The 19,600-nt window shown below is 47.8% G+C and overlaps 1 protein-coding gene across 2 annotated transcripts; it reads left to right on the top strand.

Moving 5' to 3' along the window:
• The first annotated feature begins 398 nt into the window (after positions 1 to 398).
• NOC4L (nucleolar complex associated 4 homolog) lies at positions 399 to 11,186 on the top strand. 2 transcript variants are annotated; one of them, XM_006269002.3, is made up of 14 exons: positions 399 to 627; positions 751 to 857; positions 2,621 to 2,728; positions 2,977 to 3,126; positions 3,779 to 3,878; positions 4,585 to 4,619; positions 4,706 to 4,756; positions 5,308 to 5,419; positions 6,365 to 6,425; positions 7,064 to 7,174; positions 7,465 to 7,628; positions 8,564 to 8,646; positions 9,776 to 9,889; positions 10,455 to 11,186. In XM_006269002.3, the coding sequence occupies exons 1-14, from the start codon at positions 417 to 419 to the stop codon at positions 10,569 to 10,571; spliced, it is 1,524 nt and encodes a 507-aa protein (XP_006269064.3). In that variant the 5' UTR covers positions 399 to 416; the 3' UTR covers positions 10,572 to 11,186. The 2 variants fall into 2 exon arrangements, with proteins under 2 accessions (XP_006269064.3, XP_059569427.1); XM_059713444.1 differs by having other exon boundaries at positions 413 to 488.
• The last annotated feature ends 8,414 nt before the right edge of the window (positions 11,187 to 19,600 follow it).

The following is a 19,600-nucleotide window of genomic DNA, read 5'->3' on the forward strand; positions in this document are numbered from 1 at the left end:
CTCCTCTATTGACACGAAACCCCGTACCTTTTTATATCCTTTTTCTCTTGGGTTGTTCTCTATTGATACGAAACCCGACGCCTTTACGTCCTCTTGTTTTTTTTTTTTCAGATAAAATAGCTCTCTATTACATCCTTCTCTTCCTCTTTTTCTCCCTTCTTCCAAGAAAAAACAGAGGACATAAAGGCGTCGGGTTTCGTTTCAAAAGAGGACAACCGCGCTGTCCCCCTGCGCTGGGCCACGCTAACGAAGCGCTAATTAAAAAGGAAGATGTCCCTTCTGCTTCCCACGCTGTCCTTCCCCTCCCCCGGGCTGGCTCCAGGCTCCTGCGCCGAGCACCAGGGAAGCGGAAGCGGATGCGGAAGTCGGGGGCTTCCGGCGCGCGCCACGTGGGCCGTGCCGGGCCGGGCCGGGCCATGGCAGCGCGTTGCGAGGAGGCGGCGGGCGCGGTGCTGCGGAGCCGGGCCTGCGCCAACCGCGTGTTCGAGGTGCTGGAGCCGCTGCAGGCGGGCGCGGCCGGGCCGGTGCTGGGCGCGCTGCGGGCCTGCGCCCGCCTCTTCCCCGCGCTGCTGCGGCGCGGCGACCTGCTGGCCGGCGCCCTGCCCCCGGAGGACGCCCCGCTGCCCGGTCCGTGCCCCGCGGGGGGAGCCCGGGGTGGGACACCCCCCCCCCCTTGTCTTTTCCCACTTCAGCCCCCTGCCCCGCAAGGACCCGAGGCTAAAAAACCCCCTGTGCTCGCTTTGCCCGCAGATGGCTGCAGCGCGGAGGAGCAGTACAAGATCTGGATGAGGCATCGCTACCGCAGCTGCGTGCGCTGCTTGGCCGAGCTCATGGGACACCCCTGCTTCGAGGTCAAGGTAAGCCGTTAAGACGACAGCGTGCGGCGCTTTTCTCCGCTCCCCGAATGCCTTTGTGCAAAGCCAACGCGGGAGCCCCCTCGGCCGGTCCCAGCGAATCCGGCTGGTCTTTCTCTTGAAGACAGGAAGGCGCGCGGGTCCCGTCTTCCAAGAGACAAACACGACATAAAGGCATCAGGTTTTGTATCAATAGAGGACAACCCCGCTGCCCTCTATGATGGGCCACCCTAATCAAGAAGGAATTAAAAAGGAAGATCTCCTTTTTAACCTGCCTTCTCCTTTTCATCCTTTCTGAGGCTGCGGGAGTTGCCTTCAGAGATGCGGGGCGGAAAATTTTCCCCAACGGAAAACGCATTGGAGATTTTATTTTTCCGTGGGAAATCTTCTGTTTTTAAACATTCATTGTTTCATCGGATTCATTCGTAACGATGAACGGATGCCAATGCAACCTTAGGCAAGCTGTGGTAGTTTCAAAGTTGTCATTCATTTGGGAGTTGGATTGCAGGTTTTTCAGGTGATTATCTCCAGGAAGTGTGTGAGGGAGCGCCTTTGTGTTTTATTGATGTGTAAACAGCAGGGTCATTACACTCGCATAATAATCCAAACCAAAAATCAAGTTATGAATTCACCTAATTGGTCAAATCAAAACTAAAGCACGGCATATCACGCACAGTTCTTTGGGTGTGCTAAAATTAGTGTCAGTGGTTTTCAGCACCTTCATTTTTTTTCTTAAACAATGTAAGGGACGCACGTGCTATGGTGTATTGTCTTTACATTTTTACAAGCATCCCGATCAAAATACTTTCTGTCCGCATAAAGCTTTGAATTTGTTTGAAGACAACGTTTAAACCACATTAAGTGTGCTGCATTTAATTTTTTTCCTAATCAAATATTTCAGTTCAAATACTTGTTTGGCTATTGGGACATAAAATACTTGGCTATTGGGACATAAAATTAACATGAGGGTACTTTTTTAGTTTTGTTTACTACATGTAAGTCAAGTAAACATGGTAAATCAGATCACGCTCTATTTGGGACCATCAAAATTTTCCAGAAAACCCACATCTCTGGTTGCCGTGGAGCGAGTCAGACCATAGGTCCATCTTGCCCGGTCTCCTGTTGCACGGGGTCAAAGTGCTGCTGGCAGGGAGAGCGAGTTGGGTAGGACCAGGGATTTTTCCTCTCTCATTTCCAAGCCCCCAGCACTTGAGGTTGAGGAAGCTGTGATTCGGAGCCCGTGCCCCTTGCTCCCGGTGCCCCTTTCCTCCAAGAATCCCTTGATGAATCTGACTGAACTGCCACAAAGGAGCGCAGGAAAGGGAAGGTGCCATTTGTGTCACACAAGACGAATGTCCTCGTCCATCTTCTACCAGTGTCCAGCTGTGATTCACAGAAGTTTAGGGCTGGAAGGGACCTCGTGAGATGATCGGGTCCAACCGCCTACTCTGGGCAGGAAAGACTGCTGGGGTCAAATAACACCAGCAAGGTGTGTGTCCATGGTAAATGGGTCTGCTGGAGTTGCTGTCTTCAGGGTGAGACTGGCAAGCAATAGGATGTGCTCTTAATAATGCCTGTGCTGCCTGACGTACTAGTTCTTTTATCCTTCCTACCCCGTGAGCCTCCTCCCCAAGACAGCACCTCTCGCACTGGTGTCTGTAGCCAGCACGCCTGCCTCCATGCTAAAGGGACCGAATCCAAGTACGATGAGCAGCTCTGAAGCATTTACTGTGTCTCTGAAAACCTTCCTTTTGTCTCCTTGAAAGGAAACGTCACTCTGCACCCTGATGAAGTTTGTGGAGGTGGAAGGGGAGCACCCGCTGGTCAAAGCAGAGTGGAAAGGCAGTTTCATTTTTCCTCGTGAGGTTTTAAAAGTAAGTTTTGGGGCTTGGGAGCTGTCACCACTGTCAGACACATTGTCATGTGCAAAGCCCAGACAGAGGGAGCCTGCGTTCATGCTCAGACTCTGAAGCAGAAAGCTTAGCCACCAGCTTCCTTGTGTTTGGGGAAATGCTAAAGGTCTAAATTAGGTTCCAGCCAACCAAATATCTCTCCAGGGCTACTAGTGTGCATTAGATGCTGACTTGCTGCTTTTTTCTTTTTAATTAACCCCCTTTGCTAGCTGGTGGTGGATAGCTTAATTCCCTGTGAAGAAGATTCCTCGCTCCTGATCTCACGCTTCCAGGAATATCTGGAGTATGACGATGTCCGGTACTTCGTGATGAAGGCAGTGACTGAAAATATTGGGCAAGTCATGCAGAAGACTAAGAAGGTAATGGGGTATTGCGGCCACGGTGGGCCTGGGAGACCCTCACTGTGGAAACCACCACTAGCAGGCAGTGTGGGTGTTGCCACCTGTACCTGGGAAGGCTCCTCCGCTGCACAGTGGTGGTATCTGAGCGCTAGGATCTAAAACAGGCAGATGTGTGCGCTAGCTTCCATGTGTTGAGATACCGCCACCCTTTTTTATTTGTCTGACCCAGTTTTGCAGAGAGCTGCCCTCAGGATTAGCTAGGACTGGCCAAAGGGGGGGTCTGTGATTAGCTTTACAGAAGCTCATTGATGAGGCTCTGGTTTCTCCTTTACCCCGACCTTTATCCCTGCTTTCCTCAAAAGCAGAGGAAAGCTTTTGATTCTGTTGTCTCTCTAATGGATGAACATATAGTTAGTTTGCTTTCTCTGATGTCATCAGCAGGGTTTTTGATTTGCAGAATCAGAGATGAGACTATATAGACTATAAAACTCGAGAGTGGGAGTGTTAATTAAGACCCTGCCAGTGCTGGTCTGTGCCTGGTATTAACTCCAGGTCTTTGCTTTAATATTTTTGTCTAGGTAAATCCTGTCACTGCACATAAAGTGCATGAATGTGCCCTGGGATCCTTTGTATAACTAACCTCTGTACATCCTTTTCTTTCCCTTCCTAGATTCCACTGCCTGTGTACCAGCAAAATGTATTTTCCATCATTTCATCCATTAGCATGCCGAGCAGAGAGACTGAGCTTGTCAATTTTATGGTGAAGCAAGGTTAGTTGCTATTACTGGGATGTTTTACATATAAGAGAGAAAGCATACTCAAGTTTTTACCCTGCACATCAGAGTATTGACTTCTGTTAGTATTTTCTGATACTTGTCTTTCTCCATGCTTTGATTTAGGGGATGCAGTTCTTTTTATATGCTTTTGAGAGCCCTCCACTTTTCTGCCCTGCACTGCCTCTCAGAGCCATCATTTTTAGCCACTTTTGGGGATAGTAAAAGTCTGATGGGTGGTGTGTGAGCTGGAGTAAGAAATGTCATACAGGATTTAGATGTATCAATCTGGTTCAAAATTATCAGCTCCAGACTGGCATGTGGCTGGTTTTGGTCCATTCAGTTGGCATGTTATCTTCCCTTTTCATTCACTGCTTCTTAACGGAGATGGCTTTAACAAACCGTAGCAGCTGAATAACTCAGAAGCTAAATTTATTTTCTCTATATATTAGATCAAACCGCAGCAGCAGGAGAAAGTCTTTTGCTGTTTAATTACTTTGCTTGAGTTGCCTGGGAACACCTTGCCTCACACAGCCCCATTTAGATTTCGACTGAAATGGAACTTAAATTCACTCCACTGACAGTGGCCGACTGTGATCATCAGCATGCAGCTATTTCAAAGGGAACAGCTGGGGGTGTTTTTTCTTCATTACTTGCCCTTTCAAATTAACCTTAAACTTGTTTTGCTTTTATCTTTAAACAGATCACCTGGAGGAATGGAAGGTGTCAAAGCTCAAGGTAACCCGTTGTTTGAGGGGCTGGCAAAGTTGTACCTTGTCCTTGTCAGTTCTCTGAGCTTATGGTTTGCTCATCCTTGTTTTAAGGAGCACAAGCGGGCCTTTGAGAGGATGTGGCTGGTCTTCCTGAAATACAAGGTGAGTGGTGAATTCATTTGCTGTCTCCTGTTGTTTTTTCATCTGCTGCAATTCAGGCCTGGAAATCTTTACACACCCTCTGTACAGCTTAACCCTGGAGTGGATGCTCAGAAGGCAGTAGATTGAAGCAGGCAAATTCACTGTTGCCTGTGCTCTGGGATTAAATGCTGGGTGGAAGTCACCTTACACTGCCCTGATATTTGACCTATGTATTTATTTCTCTTAATGCTCCTTTGGCACACTCTAATTTATGTCTTTCTGATTTCCCCCTAATGCATACTAGCCAGCTCTGAATACCAGGAGTTGCTCTGAGTCTGGAGCCCTGTGCAGAGCCCCCCAGATTTGGGCATGGAGCCCCATAGATTTCAGGGAGGTTCTGGTCAGTCTTCTGGAGTGACTTGCAAGATCAGGCCCATTGTTTCTAAGCCAGGCCAGATCTGTCCAATGCTTTCTGATATTTTCCCCTGGCTGCCGCAGCTCTTTATGAAATTGCTGTCCTTAGGATTCCTCCCAGCCCCCATGGTTTGAATGTCTTGTTTCCTCCCTCACAGCTACCCACCAGTCTGTACAAAAAGGTTCTTATGATTCTGCATGACTCCATCCTGCCTCACATGAACGAACCCACCCTCATGATAGACTTCCTGACAGCAGCCTATGACATAGGTGGGTAGAGATGCTGGATCCTATGCACCTCGGAGAATGACAAAGGACTGTAGGGCTAAAGCCTGAGCAGGGTAGATGTGTGCTGGTTGTGCTCCGTCTCTGTGGGAAGTGATTGAAGGAGGGACCCACGTGGCAAATCAGAAGTGCTATAATCTTTGGCTGGAAGGGGGTTGGGGCAGTTCTCAGGACCCTGGAGGGTAAGGGCAGGAGGAGTAAACCGGATATATTTCTCTGTGCTTGTTATTCTCCCAAGAAATAGCTTTGTTGTATGAGCCCAGCTTTAATCCGTTGCCTTTGCCTATAAGGACAAAGTTTAGAAAAAGACAGGCTGTAATGCTGTCTTAAATCAACCCCATTCAGCCCACACCACCGCAAAACAGTGCAGACTTGCAGCTGTGCTGTGTTTGGACTCAAGATACACCACTTCCCTGTGGAGGTGCTGCTACTTCTGAGGAGCTTCCCTGGACTTCTGATTTCCTTCCTGGGGCACTAGGGCAGCACGTACGCGCTTCTTTCAGCCCCGTGCCCTACTTGGGCCTGTTCTAACTATGGCTAAAGTTTTTTTAATAACAAAGCAGGGTTGTAAGTGATCTGTGAGCCTTTGGAAATTTAGTTGGATTGCTGTCCTTTGGAATTTTACAGCCAGTTGTCACTATTTTCTTACTTCAGGGGAAGCTGTTCAGCTTTAAGTGTTTTGAATGTCATGCTCTTTCTTTAATGTTTTGCCACAGAAATGGCATAGGGAGGCTCTGTTGTTGTTCTGAGATCTCCAGAGCAGCAGAGTCCCTGTACGCCTGAAGAAGGGTACTTGTGCCTGAAAGCTTACAAAGAACATTGTTGCAATGTCATTAGACCAACATGGCTACAACCAAAAACCTTGCTACAGAAATCGGTGACAACTGTCAGCTTTTGCCACATTTTTATATCTGCTTTGCTTTCTTACAGGTGGCGCGATCAGTCTTTTAGCCTTAAATGGGTTATTTGTTCTGATTCATCAGCATAACCTGTAAGTAGAAAGAATGTTGTCTTATTTAAAGGAAGGGATTTTTGTTTGGATGATGTTTTGCCTGAGGTTTCTTCTTTTCGCGCGCGCGTGTGTATAAATAAAAGGGATGGAAGTGCATTCTCCAGATCTTTGTGCTCTAAAATGCCCTCACTAGATGCTCAGCATGTGGGATGTTGAGCTGTTGCTAATCAGCCCTAATTTGTGGTGTTTTGTGGGGGATGGAGCCCATCATGTCATCCGGATCAGATCTCGGGTGCTTAACTTCTGAAAAGCTGGTCTAATTTTCCACGGATGCCCCAGTTTGTCTCAGGCTGTTGCCATAGAATATTGGCAATAATTTGATGTAAAGTTAAGGTCCCTTTCTTCAAGCTTCCTTAGCCTGACGAAGGGTTTTTGAACCCGAAAGCTTGCTTAATAACTATTCTCCAAGTATTTGGGTTGGTCTAATAAAAGATATCAAATTCACCCAAGGAACCTTGTCTGTCAAGCTGCAGAGAGGAACTTCCATCTCTGGTAGTTCACTTGAAAGGACCTACATGAGCCAGTTTCTAGATTAGGAGCCTAGTCTGAGCAAGGCCATAATAAAAGCCAAATAAACTCCCTTATTTATGCTTCCTTTCCTTTTCTTTTTTGTATAGGGAATACCCTGACTTTTACAAAAAGCTGTACAGCCTCTTGGACCCCTCCATCTACCACGTGAAGTACCGTGCCAGGTTTTTCCGTTTGATGGATTTGTTTTTGTCTTCGTCGTAAGTACCTAGCACAGGATATATGCCCAGTCCTTTCCCCCTTGCTTTTCTGTCTATCCGGGGTCTGCTTTTGACCAAACCCCTCTGAGGGCCAACTGGCTATATCTTGCAAGGCTCAAGGGTCAGAGTCCTAGTTCTGGAGGAGACTGGACTTGAGGGCACTGTTTAGTCTTCCCCAACCATTTTGCATGAAGAGTTTGAGATGCTCTTTCCCATGCCCATACCAGTCTGGAAGTTTTCATATCCTGGATGAACTCCATGTATCTTTTTCCTTGCCTCACTTTCAATAGGCATTTACCCGCATATCTGGTGGCAGCGTTTATAAAGCGCCTTTCTCGGCTGGCCCTCACCGCTCCCCCCGAGGCTCTGCTCATGGTCATTCCCTTCATCTGCAATCTCTTCCGGAGGCACCCAGCTTGCAAGGTTCTTGTGCACAGGCCCGGTGGGCCCGAAGGTAATTGGGAGCATGGGCAGGAGGCCTGCAGGCTTTTACAGAGCATTTGCAGGTGGGTTGGTCTGTCAGCTGGGGAAGGGGAAGTCCCAGCTCTGTTCTGCATCCTGGGCCTTCACAGTCCCTCTGTCCCTTGTCACCAGGACTGTATTCCACTCAGGGTTTCCTCAGGCTTCCTGTGGCCTCTGCCTCTTAGCCTTTCTGCTGAAGTGCAGAGTGCCCCTGGCACCTCTTTCAGTCTCTCTATTTGCTACTGTCTTGAAACCAGGAAGCCCTACATGTGGCTTCCTGCATGGCCCATGGCTAGCAGCTGCCATAGTGACCTACGTAGTGAGTACTCGGTCTGGTAAAAAAGGGCCTGTGATCTGCAGTAGGTGTAGAGTGGTGCCCATGCATCCCAAGGCCTTGTGCTCTGCTGCCATTTGAGGACCTGAATGTTTATTTTAAAAAGGGCAGATTAGTGTAGGTGCCAAAGGCTGATGGGGGAGCTCAGTCATCAGATCCCTGTCTCTGAGACTGTACTGTTGAGTCTGCGAGAACAGCTTTCTCTAAGCCAGTGCTTGTCACTACTGGCATCCTTGTTATCAGCCTGTCCCCAGTTTAAACAGCATTGACCCACGTGAGGTGACAGGACAGAACAGCACGTGACTCCCATCTTCACTCTGAGCCATCGTGGCTTCTCACCTCTGTTTCCTTGCCAGCCACCTTCTGGACTTAGTCATTTCATTCTGAAGATTTGGGACCAAGGCACTGTGCGGTCTGCTGGTTGCAACTAGGCAGGCATCCCCTTAAATCACAGGTGTCAGCCCCAGCAGGTTGGGTAGGCAATCCTGAGCTTTTTGATTGCTTCCTTTCTCTCTACCTTGAGGGCTTGGGTAGCATCTTGTGGGGAGGCTTGTTAGTTGTGCATTATAGATGTTCCTTTTCCTCTGTCTCAGGTCTGTTGGAAGATCCCTATGTCATGGAGGAAGAAGAGCCGTCTGAAAGCAGAGCGCTGGAGAGCTCCCTCTGGGAGCTGCAGGTGAGTCTCACTGCTAGCCTGAGTGGTCCAGGACACCACACTTCCCACTAGCCATGTGCTGTGCACTCCTGTCCCCCTTGTTCCTTCTATTGTGTGACTTCACACTGGGAAACGCCACTTTCATAGTTTCATAGTTGGTAGGGTTGGAAGGGACCTGAGCAGATCATCAAATCCAACCCCCTGCCATGGCAAGAAAAAGTACTGGGGTCAAACGACCCCAGCAAGGTGTTCATCCAGCCTCCTCTTAAAGACCCCCAGGGTAGGAGCCAGCACCACTTCTCCTGGAAGTTGGTTCCAGATCCTAGCCGCCCTGACTGTGAAGTAGCGCCTCCTGATGTCTAGTCTGAATCTACCCTCTGCCAGCTTGTGACCATTAATTCTAGTCACTCCTGGTAGTGCTCGGAGGAACAGGGACTCCCCCAGTGCCTGCTGGTCCCCCCTGACTAGTTTGTAACAGGCCACTAGATCCCCCCTCAGCCTTCTCTTGTGGAGGCTGAGCAGGTTCAGGTCCCTTAGCCTCTCTTCGTAGGGCCTGCCCTGCTGCCCCCTGATCATGCGGGTGGCCTCCTCTGGACCCACTCCAAGTTGTCCACATCCCTCCTGAAGCGCGGCGCCCAGAACTGGACGCAATACTCCAACTGTGGCCTGACCAGTGTTGCATAGACGGGGAGGATCACCTCCTTGGACCTGCTTGAGATGCACCTTTGGTTGCCTGACAAGGTGTGTTTGGCCTTCCTGACCACGTCCCCACACTGTCGGCTCATGTGCATTTTGGCATCAGTAATGATTCCAAGATCCTTGTCTGCCTCTGCACAGACGAGAAGGGAGTTCCCCAGCCTTTAGGTATGCCGCTGGTTCTTCCTCCCCAGGTGCAGCACCTTACACTTGTCAGTGTTGAACCCATCCTGTTCTCATCTGCCCACCCCTGTAACCTGTCTAGGTCCAATTGCAGCCTATTCCTCCCTTCTAGCATGCCCACATCCCCCCATGCCCCCCCTTACTTTAAGGCACGTAAGTATGGGTAGTGCCCTTTGAAATGAGGTGACTTCCTGGCCAGTATCCAACCTGTGCAAGGACAGAAGAGAACTGGATTGGTGTCATCCTCTGTGTCCTGTTCTTGATGTTTCAGGCTCTTCAGAACCATTATTACCCTGATGTGGCCAAAGCAGCTGCCATTGTGAATCAGTCACTGTCAGAGATGGAGGATGACATATCGGGGCTCCTGGAGCTGTTTGCTCATGAGGTAGGTTTGCTCTGTGCATGCGTCTGTGAATAAAATGGGAGCCAGGGTGATCCTTTTCTGGTGGGTCTAACAGGCTGATCTGCCAGCAGGAGTGTGGTGGGGCTGGAGGACTGCCAGTGAATTTACAAGTTGGCTTGTTACCAGTCTATCAGTTTGCTGGTTCTAGTTTGTCCCAGAGAAATCCCACCCCTGCTCTCGTATTGAAGCATCTTTTTGCTGCTGCTTTGCGGTGCCAAGTGCAGGTGCCCTGTACAAAGCTTTGAGCACCACATTGGCCCCATGTTAGGGCCTAAATGATGTCTTTGTGCTGGGATGAATTTTGCCTTGCTTGGCACCTGCCCCATCTGACATGGTACCACCTTGCTCTCTGGGCTGCAGGATGAGGTGCAGTTCTCTCCAACCAGTACCTGCCTCCAGGCAGCCTCCACAAAATAAAGCAAAGGCCCAGAAAATCCACCCCCCGCCTCTTCCTGGTCCAGGTGTGCGGGGAATTGGTGTTGGCAGAAAAAATTTCACAGCAGGTTTTTACAGATGCCAGCACCTCATGTGATCTCTTCTTTTACAGCTTTTTGATAGAGAAGTAATGAAAAACACCACCGACGTGCCTCTGGAGTTCGAACAAGTGAGAGGGCTGTTTGGCAAAAAGAATGACATATTTGCAGAGCATTTTGCGCTGGACTGATGTTGCACGTTCCCTGGCTGGTTGCTAGCAAACAGGCCCCTATGGCTGCCCAGCTCTGCTTGTTCATGTGGGACTTTCTGGAGTTTTGGGCTTTAAAATAATTCCAGGTAATGGCTGGACTACCCAACAGGGGTTGGTACGTACTTTGGTGGCCTTTGTCAGCAGCTCTGAATGGGCTCTTACTCCTTGTTCCCAAAACAGGCGCAGTTTTTCACATTGACTGACTTTTGGGTTTTATTGCCACCCCGGCATGGAGTTAGTAAACACTTTTTCTATGGGCCAATGTTTCTGTGACTCAAGATTCACAGTCTGTGCTCTTGTTCCTTTCTCTGAAGTGTCTGCTACTGGATGCAGTCAGTGCTGGGGTGGATTTACATGGATCTGGTGGGAATACAGCCTTTTACCTGGCACACAAGGGGGAGGGCAAATAGAAGGATTTCTTTCCAGATTTTTAGGCCTAGATCCCGCCTTGAAGGATCCCAGTTCACTTGAGAATTGTCCGGTGATCTCAAAGTCTTGCTAAGTCTTGTGGGTGATGTTAAAGTCTCCATCTGTTTTACCTTCACCTAGGCTGGAACCAGCCTAATCAAAGCAAAAATAAACATTTCCACTCACTGTGTTGGCTCTTATATTCAGAGGTTAAAAGGAGATTTGTCAAGAGCAGCAGTTAACAAGGCACATCAAGAAACTTGCTCTATTACATGCTATCAGTGTTAATCAGACCAGATTCTTGCATGCACCTCTGCTCAGTACAATTTTGTTTTAGCAGAAAACCATGACCGGCTAAATGTCACCTGCTTTGAAAATGAGTATAATCTTGGTGATTGCTCAGAGCTAAATACCCAGTTGGAGAGCAGTGCGAAGCAGTCATTCTCTGGCAGCCCTCTTCCCTGATTGACTTTCCAGAATGGTTTGAAGTTGGTTAAACATAGCGCCATTTGTAACCATTTATAAATGGTGTGGATTAGGAAATGTGGCCACTGCAGGAATAGCTGTGTTCCTCTCACTGTTGAAATAAAACTGTTTTTGCAGTTGGATGTAGCTAGTTTTGAATGCTGTAGAATGGTTTGGTAAAGAGCAGGCTTGGGCATTGCCAGAAGAGAGGCAGACTTTTCCATCAGCTTTCAGCTTGTGCTTTGGAAGACAGTGAGCGCTCAGCCGCAGATCCAGCTAAATACCAGCAAGCAGTTTCACTGATTGCATTGTTTGTGTCCTCAAGGCAGTTGTATCTTAATGAGCTGCTCATTTTCTGTTAATTTTAGCTCCGCCTTATAAAGGATAAGAAACTGGATGAGTATTTCTGCCACAAGAAATGGATGGTAAAGTCTAGGAGAGCTCATTTTGGGCTGGGGTGGGAGAACAGTACAAGGAGTTCAGGAGAAGAAGGCAGCCTGGAAGTTTGTGGCTTAAGGGCATCTGGTTTTGTCTCCTCCAGGCATTCGGAGGGTCACATATGAAGTAGTAAATGACTGGGGGCCATGTGCATGGATTAAACGGATGACTTCTGGGCGCAGCTGTGGGAGCGGTGCTGAGCTCTTGGAGGGCAGAGCTGGACCTGTGTTCTGGGCTTGTTTGCCCTCCAGCAGTTCTGCTGTATTAGCTTCAGATAATCTCCCGAAGTATTTGCTGAGGGGGTTTGGGGAGCTCCACCTCCGGGTCCTATTGAAATACAGTGTTCTTAGGCCCCCTTAGAAAGCCCCAGTTTTCACTCTGTAAAGGCAGGTTATACTCCTATTCTCCAGTCCAGTCTGCTTGGCTTTTTCTTCCTGTCTTTCGGTGTGTGGGGTGGGGAGTAGCAGTGTGTCACAGTGGTAGCCTATGATTTTGCAGGCCTGGGTTCAAGTTCCCCTCCCAACCTCAGTTTTTGACCTGTAAAATGTACTTTTCTATCTATCATCTAAACCCAGCACTCTTTCCTGCCTTTGCAGGGGGTTGGACTTGATCTATTGAGGTCCCTTCTGACCCTAACTTCTATGAATCTCATTGGGAGGTTGTAAGAATAAAGCTTGTGAGCTGCTCAGGTGCAGTGGTACTCGGCCTGTAGACCCACATCTGGGCCCTGAACTGTTTCCTTCCCTCTTTGCCACAAGGTGTTGTGGATCAGTTTTAAAACCACGGGGCTTTCTGTAGAGACTGAACGCTTCTCTCAGGACTCCCAATCCCTTCCTATCCTGACTTTGTCTTGACATTCTCATTAATCTGCACATGAAGATGAATGCTGTGCAGCCATTTAAATTTAATTGCAAAGCCTAATCATGCCTTCCTCTAATCGATCACAGTATTAAACAGGAGAGTCTTTATTAGTTGGGAGTAATATCTTCAGTGGTAACTAGAGAAGCAGGAGATGATGGCAGATATCAGGAAATCTAGTGTGTGAATATATTAAAGGACAGCCATTATTTATGAAAGTTTCTAATATGACTTCTGTGGCTCAAAACACTGGAGGGTGCAAGAAAAATGGATTTTATCCACATTCCTAACAAGTTTTCTACTCATCAATTTATAATAAAACTTATAGCTGTTAGAGACCTCCAGGCGTTTTCCTTCCTCAGCACCTTAGTGGAGAAAATTTAAGAGTTTGTACCAGTATAACTATTTCAGTTCCTATCCTGTGGGTCTGAAGGAGGCTTATACAGTATAGGTTATATGGTACAGTATAGATTATATAGTATAGGTTATTTTTTCCTATATTTTATTCCAGTTGAACTGTGTGTCCATACTGTAACATTGGCTGTATGTTTGTGCAGAGCCCAGCACAATGCAGTCCTGGCTCATGAGCCAGGGCTTTTTTGGGTTCTTTGGGGACAGGAATACATAGTTAGCATGCTAAAACTTGTGTGTATACACAAAAAGTCGGACCCTGAACTAGGGGAAAAGGATCTATGTGGTACTTGGTGTGATCCATTGCCACAAAAGTAGGATAAATCATTCTCCTTGCTCTTTTTTAAGACTAAGGTAGACAGATGTAGAGTTTGCAGGCAGGGCGGCTTTACCTTTAGATGCCATCCAAATGCCTAAATGATGGAACAGGATCTGACCCAAGGTGACCAGGCTTGGATATCAGCTGATAACAGTTTTTGCTGTCTTGCAAAGGGGCATCAGGTCTTTTGAGGGATGAAAATGCCTCATCAAGATCTTTCCGGAGGAGGGTAGGCCATGTGAGGTCAGGTCTTCTTCATTTGGGTTTGGTGAGACTTTCCCACTAGGGCACTGGCTTCCTGTCTGAGCCTTGTGAATTCAACTTCTCTGGATGCCCACTCACCACACTGGGTGGGTAGAGGGGTTCAGCAGTGCCTGGAGGCTGAGGCACTGCTAAGCTCTATATGGCCTCCATGTGGACTGTCACATGGGCCGTTTCATGCCTTTTTCCTTCAAAAAGTGGTTTGGAAAAGGAAGGGGAACAGAGGCATCTGGAAACTTGAACCAGCAGCCTCCCCAGAGCAGCAGACACCTCAGATGAGCTGTCTTGCCATCCCCAAGAGTCTTGCCTTGCTCCTGCGCACCATGGCCCAGCTACTGGTGACATGAGGAAGCCGTTAAGTGGCACCCACGTCTCCTTCCTGGGACTGATTGTTTTAAGCCTCATCAAAGCAGCAGCATATCCTGTGAGACTCCTTGTATCCCCGGTTGTGTGGCCTCCCACTTGCCCTTTCTGTGAAGGAAGCACTGTGAGAACAGTATTGAGTTGCTTCCTGGGGCACAGAGCCCCGGTAGGCAGGGCTGTGCGAAACAGCTGTTTCGTTCTGGTTTTGGATTCGGCTGTTTCAGAGGACAGTGATTCGTTTCTGTGTTTTGGATCGCTGTTCTGTTTCAATTTGGCCGAATCTCTTTGCGTTTCGGCGCTGATTTGGAGATTCGGGTCAGCTGGGGAGAGGCAGGCACTGCCGGGCGGCTGCAGGTTCTCCCACGGCTTCTCCGGCTGTGCCTGTCTCTGTCCCGGCGGGGGAGCTGCGGGAGAAGCCCCCATGGCTGTCCTGCCCAACCCCAGCCTCCCAGCACTTTACAAGGAGGGCTGTGGGGCTGTGCTGGACTATTCCCAGGGGGGCGCCTCCGAAACTTTTTGGATGGCTTCATTTTGGAGCCTTTCGGTTTCAGATTCGGTGTTTTGGGTGCCAAAACACCTCCAAAACAAAACAGCTGTCCAAATTTCACACAGCCCTACCAGTAGGTGTCTTGAGGGAAGAGGTCTATGCATGGCATCCCTACCAGTCTGAGGTAGGAGCCCAAACCCAAGGGCTTTAGTTTTGCCTGAAATTTGTTAAGCCACTCTCAAGCTGCAAGCGGCTCACAGCTTGTCGAGGCCTAGATTTAGGAACGTCCTTACACAGTTTACTCCTGGCCGTATTTTTGTCTGGCCTAGTTGTCCATAAGCAGTATCGCTATTGTGTATAGAAATCCCAGCTGTGGACTTATGCTACGTGGCTTACAAGGACAGAAAAGTCATTCTGTAAGCTCCTCGGGACAAGGACGAGCCCAGAAATTCAACCGTGTACAGACACCTGACTTTCTTCACTGGGAGTGAAATGCTTAAATAATTTGAAGACTCTCACCTTAAAACACTTAGCTAGGCATTGTTCCAGGGCTGAGGACATTGATAACAAATGTCCCCACCCATCCAAGGCCCATCTTGTCCTTGAAAAGATCTTGTCCAACCCTTCATGAAGCTTTTATCTTGAAGGCCTCCCTCCCCATGGGAGGCATTGGAAAATCAGAAGTTATAAATATTAAAAGTTTTTGCTGTGGCATCCGCAGTCACTGAGCAAACCTTATCATGCTGCACACACGCTGCTGCTACAGCTCCACAGGTCTCCGCAGACTAAAGATTATAGATGCTTTAATCATACTATGTATTAACTGGAAGGGAAGATTGAAGTACCAGGCAGAGAGGAGCATAAATCACTCCTGCTATTATTTGATTTTTATCAAACTTTTTTTTCTTTACATAGCACAAAAGGCACCTTTATGAAAACACAACTTATAGCAGCCTCCCCTCCCTTCCTGCCCCATTCCCAAATCAGAATAGCCGATAAGTTGTGTTTGTGTATCCGTATATACTGCCTTTAGCTTATTTTCCTAAACTTTCATTCATTTAAAGGCCATAAATATCAAAGCCATTCTAACCTGCAGATAAGTGCAGTTCACCAGAAACTCGAGAGATTTTTCTCTCTTGCTAGTTAAAATCCAAGTGACCGGCGTGGTGTGTTTTTCTGTTAATTTACTTGAATTTTTTTTCTTTTTTTTAAAAGATCTTTATTGTTTTTTAATTAAAAACCATAACTAGCAAGAAGGGAAAAGTGCAAATGCCAGCTGAAGGCATGGGGCAGGGTTGGTGTTGGCTATGTGCAACCGTGGAGCAGCAGGAAAAAGGAAATGTTCACTGATCTCTCTAAATTGGGAGCTTTTAGAACAATTTGGTGCCTGCAAAGCAAGGGCATGTGGTTAGGATGCTGTTTGACAAGCCTTTCTGGCCTGGAGAAAGTGAATGCATCTAGCAAAGGTCTGTGCTTGGTGCCACTTTCGCTTAAGTTGTCCAAAGATGAGGTAGTTTGGTATAAGTGCGATGCTTCGACCCAGTCTGTATTACCCACATCATTACAGGCATTCAGAAACAAGGCTGAGGAAGACCGAGCTCGGCTATGAAGTATCCAAGTGGAGCTGCATGCTCTAGGTATTTTATAAATCGCATGGAAGCTTGTTCTTCTCACAGCTGCCAATGGCTTTACTTCTTGAAAAATAAATCATAGGATTGGGAGAAACTGGAGTAGACTCGGCACTTTTTTTTTTTTGGCCATAATGTTACCCGTTCCCAGGGAAATGGGGAAACCAGGTCCGAAATTTCTCTGACTTCAGAGTTGTGCCTCTGGTTTTCTCAAGAACCACGCAAGGGGCCTGGGGACAGTCATACCCACAATTTTACCTTCAGGCTTCAGCTGGGCAGGAGGAGGAGAGCAAGCTCTCTGACCTTCCTCTTACGCCCCAGGTTGTGTGTTGCCTGGATGACAAGATTTATGGCTCCCAAAAGAAAGCAGGCCTGCTAAAACCAGACGCTGCCTAGGTAATTTACAGCTGAACTCGGGCACGTAAGGAAAACAGCACATCCATATGACTAACGCCCACCTTTACTAGCACTGAGATCAACTGGGGCCTATCAGACGAGAAGACTGACGGCTGTGGCTGAGCCAGGCGTCTGTCCTCGAGACATTGTGAAAATGTTGATCGTTTTTTCCAAGCTGCGCTGGGAATAGGAACCGTGACCCAGCTGATTACTTTCCATGCAAAGCTTCAGTTTGGATAAATCAGCTTTTTCTGACTGTGAAACCTATTCTGCCAGGCACTGTTGGCAGTCACAAAGGGCAGGGTCAGTCCCTAGGTGTCCCCATTAAGAAATAAAGAAGTGGTAGCCCCAGATCAAATCCCCACCCAGAAATGTGAGATAACTGAATTGAGCCATCTGGATGCTCGTGAGCAGAATTTCTCTGCTTGCAAGCGTCTCATGAGTTAACCAAGCAGAGCAAGGACAGTTGACCATAACCCATATAATAAATTAACAAAGGAGAAGGCTAGCCTGAGGTCCTGGCAATAGCTCTACCTGGGCCTCCCCTCGCATCTGGTAGTTGCTGCTAAGGTAGTCAGCCAAGAGCCACCTTTCACTCACAGTTCGTTATCCAAGCTCAGAGGGACTCTGCTACCTATCCAAGTTGGATCAAGTGCTTGGAAGAGAGGACGTTCCCTGGAGTGCATCCCCAAGGCTGCTCTTCTGCTTTTGGCAGCTTCTGCTCAAGCAAATGTCCCCATGCTTGGTCTGCCGCTCCATGCCATCCGCATCATGCTTGCTTCACTGCAGCTTAGGTCTGCAGGCTGCCTCAACAGCACCGTTCCAGCTCCACAGAGGAGCAGTTGTAGCATGATGAGTCTTTATCATAAAAGGACACAGGAAGAAGACTTTCCCCCATTATAATGCTTTTTCCTCTTTTATCTATCATTGAAGCCTGCAGCTTCGGGTGCTGTGAAAGCGACTTCTTTCACTTAGTCATGTTTGGGATTGGATGGGTGTTTTCTCCAGCTCCTACTCCAAAACTCAATGATATTTTAAGCAAATTGTCCTAAACTGTCACATAACAGGCATGTATCAAATAGGCACGTGAATAGCACTTAGCCCTTCACATCAGTTCCCCTTGTGCAGCTCCACAGGTGCCAGAAGCAGTCTCCCTTCTCCACCAGTCCTCTGTTGAACTAGAGGTCTCTAGCAGCTCTTGGCCCCGAGATATTTATGACCAGCTCCTTGCTCTTTTAAGACATCAGGCTTACAACTGAAAAACGTTGGGTTTTTTTGCAGATGTCCAGACCAGCTCTAGTTGTCACCTATCAGTGAATTTTTAAAGCTTTTGCTGGTGCACGAGAGATACCTAATATTTCTCTCTCTCTCGGGAAAACCTTTTTAATTAGACAGCTGAGTGGCCTATCCTTGGATTATTATTGACATGTTAAAAATGCCTACCAGCATTGGTAGTTAGTGTCACTGGGGGTAGGCTGCTGAGGCCAGTGATTGACATGACATGCATGGTATTTGCTACCTTCTCAGCCCTAGGGATCCTTTTAGCTAGGTGGAGGCATATGGCTGAGGCCATATCAGATTGCCACTACTCATGCTAAATAGGCTTTATAGTTCAAGGAGGTCTGCCACTCCACTAGCATTCGTTCTCTGAATAAAGCAATGTCAACTTCATTGGAAATATCCCAATGAATTGGGTGACCAGTCATCCCTACCGGGCAGACTCTCACTTAAAGCGTGCACAGCAGGGACACGAGCCTCTTGGACCCTCAAAGCAAGTTCCCTCCCAAATGAATTAGAAAGTGGCGATGCCTCGGTTTGCTGGCATTCCCATTTTGTTTGATAAACGAACAGAGCAAACCTTATCAAAATGAACAGGCTGCAGCGCTGCTTCTGTAGCGCTGCTTGTGCTAAAGATAATTGATGCTTTAATAACGCCACATATTAACCGCAAGATCGTGGCTGAAGTGCTTATGCCAAGAGAAGCATAAATCTCAGCCAGTTTTATTTAATTTTTATCAAATATTTAGGCTGGTGGCGAGGCGGGTTTCTGTGCTGCAGTTTAGAGGAATGAGTGTCAGTCTCTCTAATGACTAATCGCCCTTCCTGCTGCCCAAATCAATTCCTTACAGATTGTACAGAGATTTACATTTTAGTTATCTCATTGCCGACTCGGCAGCAATAAGTTAGTAGCACAGGGGCAGTTGAAGAGAGAAATTGGGCTTTCCAGGTGCTGCAGCTCCCAAATGTAGCATCTTGAGGCCCTGTTGGCTGAAAGTCAGATGGAGGTAACACCCTATGAAGGCCATGCCTACAAGGGACCCTCTCTGACCCACGGTGTGTTTGCTTGTGAATGTGATAAAAAATAAGGTGTCATGGGAAGTAATTTTCTTTTATATTTAGTTACAAATTGGAGAGAGGGCAAATGATGCTATGCTTCATCCCTGAGCACCGGGCAGCTAAAAATGGCTTGGGATGCTGCATATTCTCTGACAAAGGCTAATTCCAGTCTCTTGTGCAGTAGCATTGGATGAAAGGTGATGAGGGTATTATCATAGCATCTGGAGCAGACTAACAAGGCAGGCAATGAGAGTAATCCCTCTGCTGCGGCTGGCCTTCAAGCTGGTGTGCAGATGGAAGAGTTATTTCTTTATGCAAAGCAGGGATATTTGAAGTGATGTTTGCTATGCAGCTAACTGGCAGCACATGCTTCACCGTGGTAGTACATAGCAGATTCAACTAGTTGCTTACTTTGGCTAGAGCTGTGGAACAACTTGGACTGATTTTGGGATGTTTTAAATGCTGATAAGGTGCTAGATAGATTGAGGGCTCTGCAGTCTAAGTCCCTCCGTAGGCCTGATCTGATCTCCAATGAAGCCACAAGAAGTTGGAACAAGCTCCAGTAGCTCAGCTATTCCTCTTTTGTATCCTGCCCCAGCTCTTGGTTTCCAACCTTCCTTATATGCTTTGAATATTC

This window comes from Alligator mississippiensis, chromosome 10 (genome assembly GCF_030867095.1).
Source record: "Alligator mississippiensis isolate rAllMis1 chromosome 10, rAllMis1, whole genome shotgun sequence".
Classification (NCBI taxonomy): domain Eukaryota; kingdom Metazoa; phylum Chordata; order Crocodylia; family Alligatoridae; genus Alligator; species Alligator mississippiensis.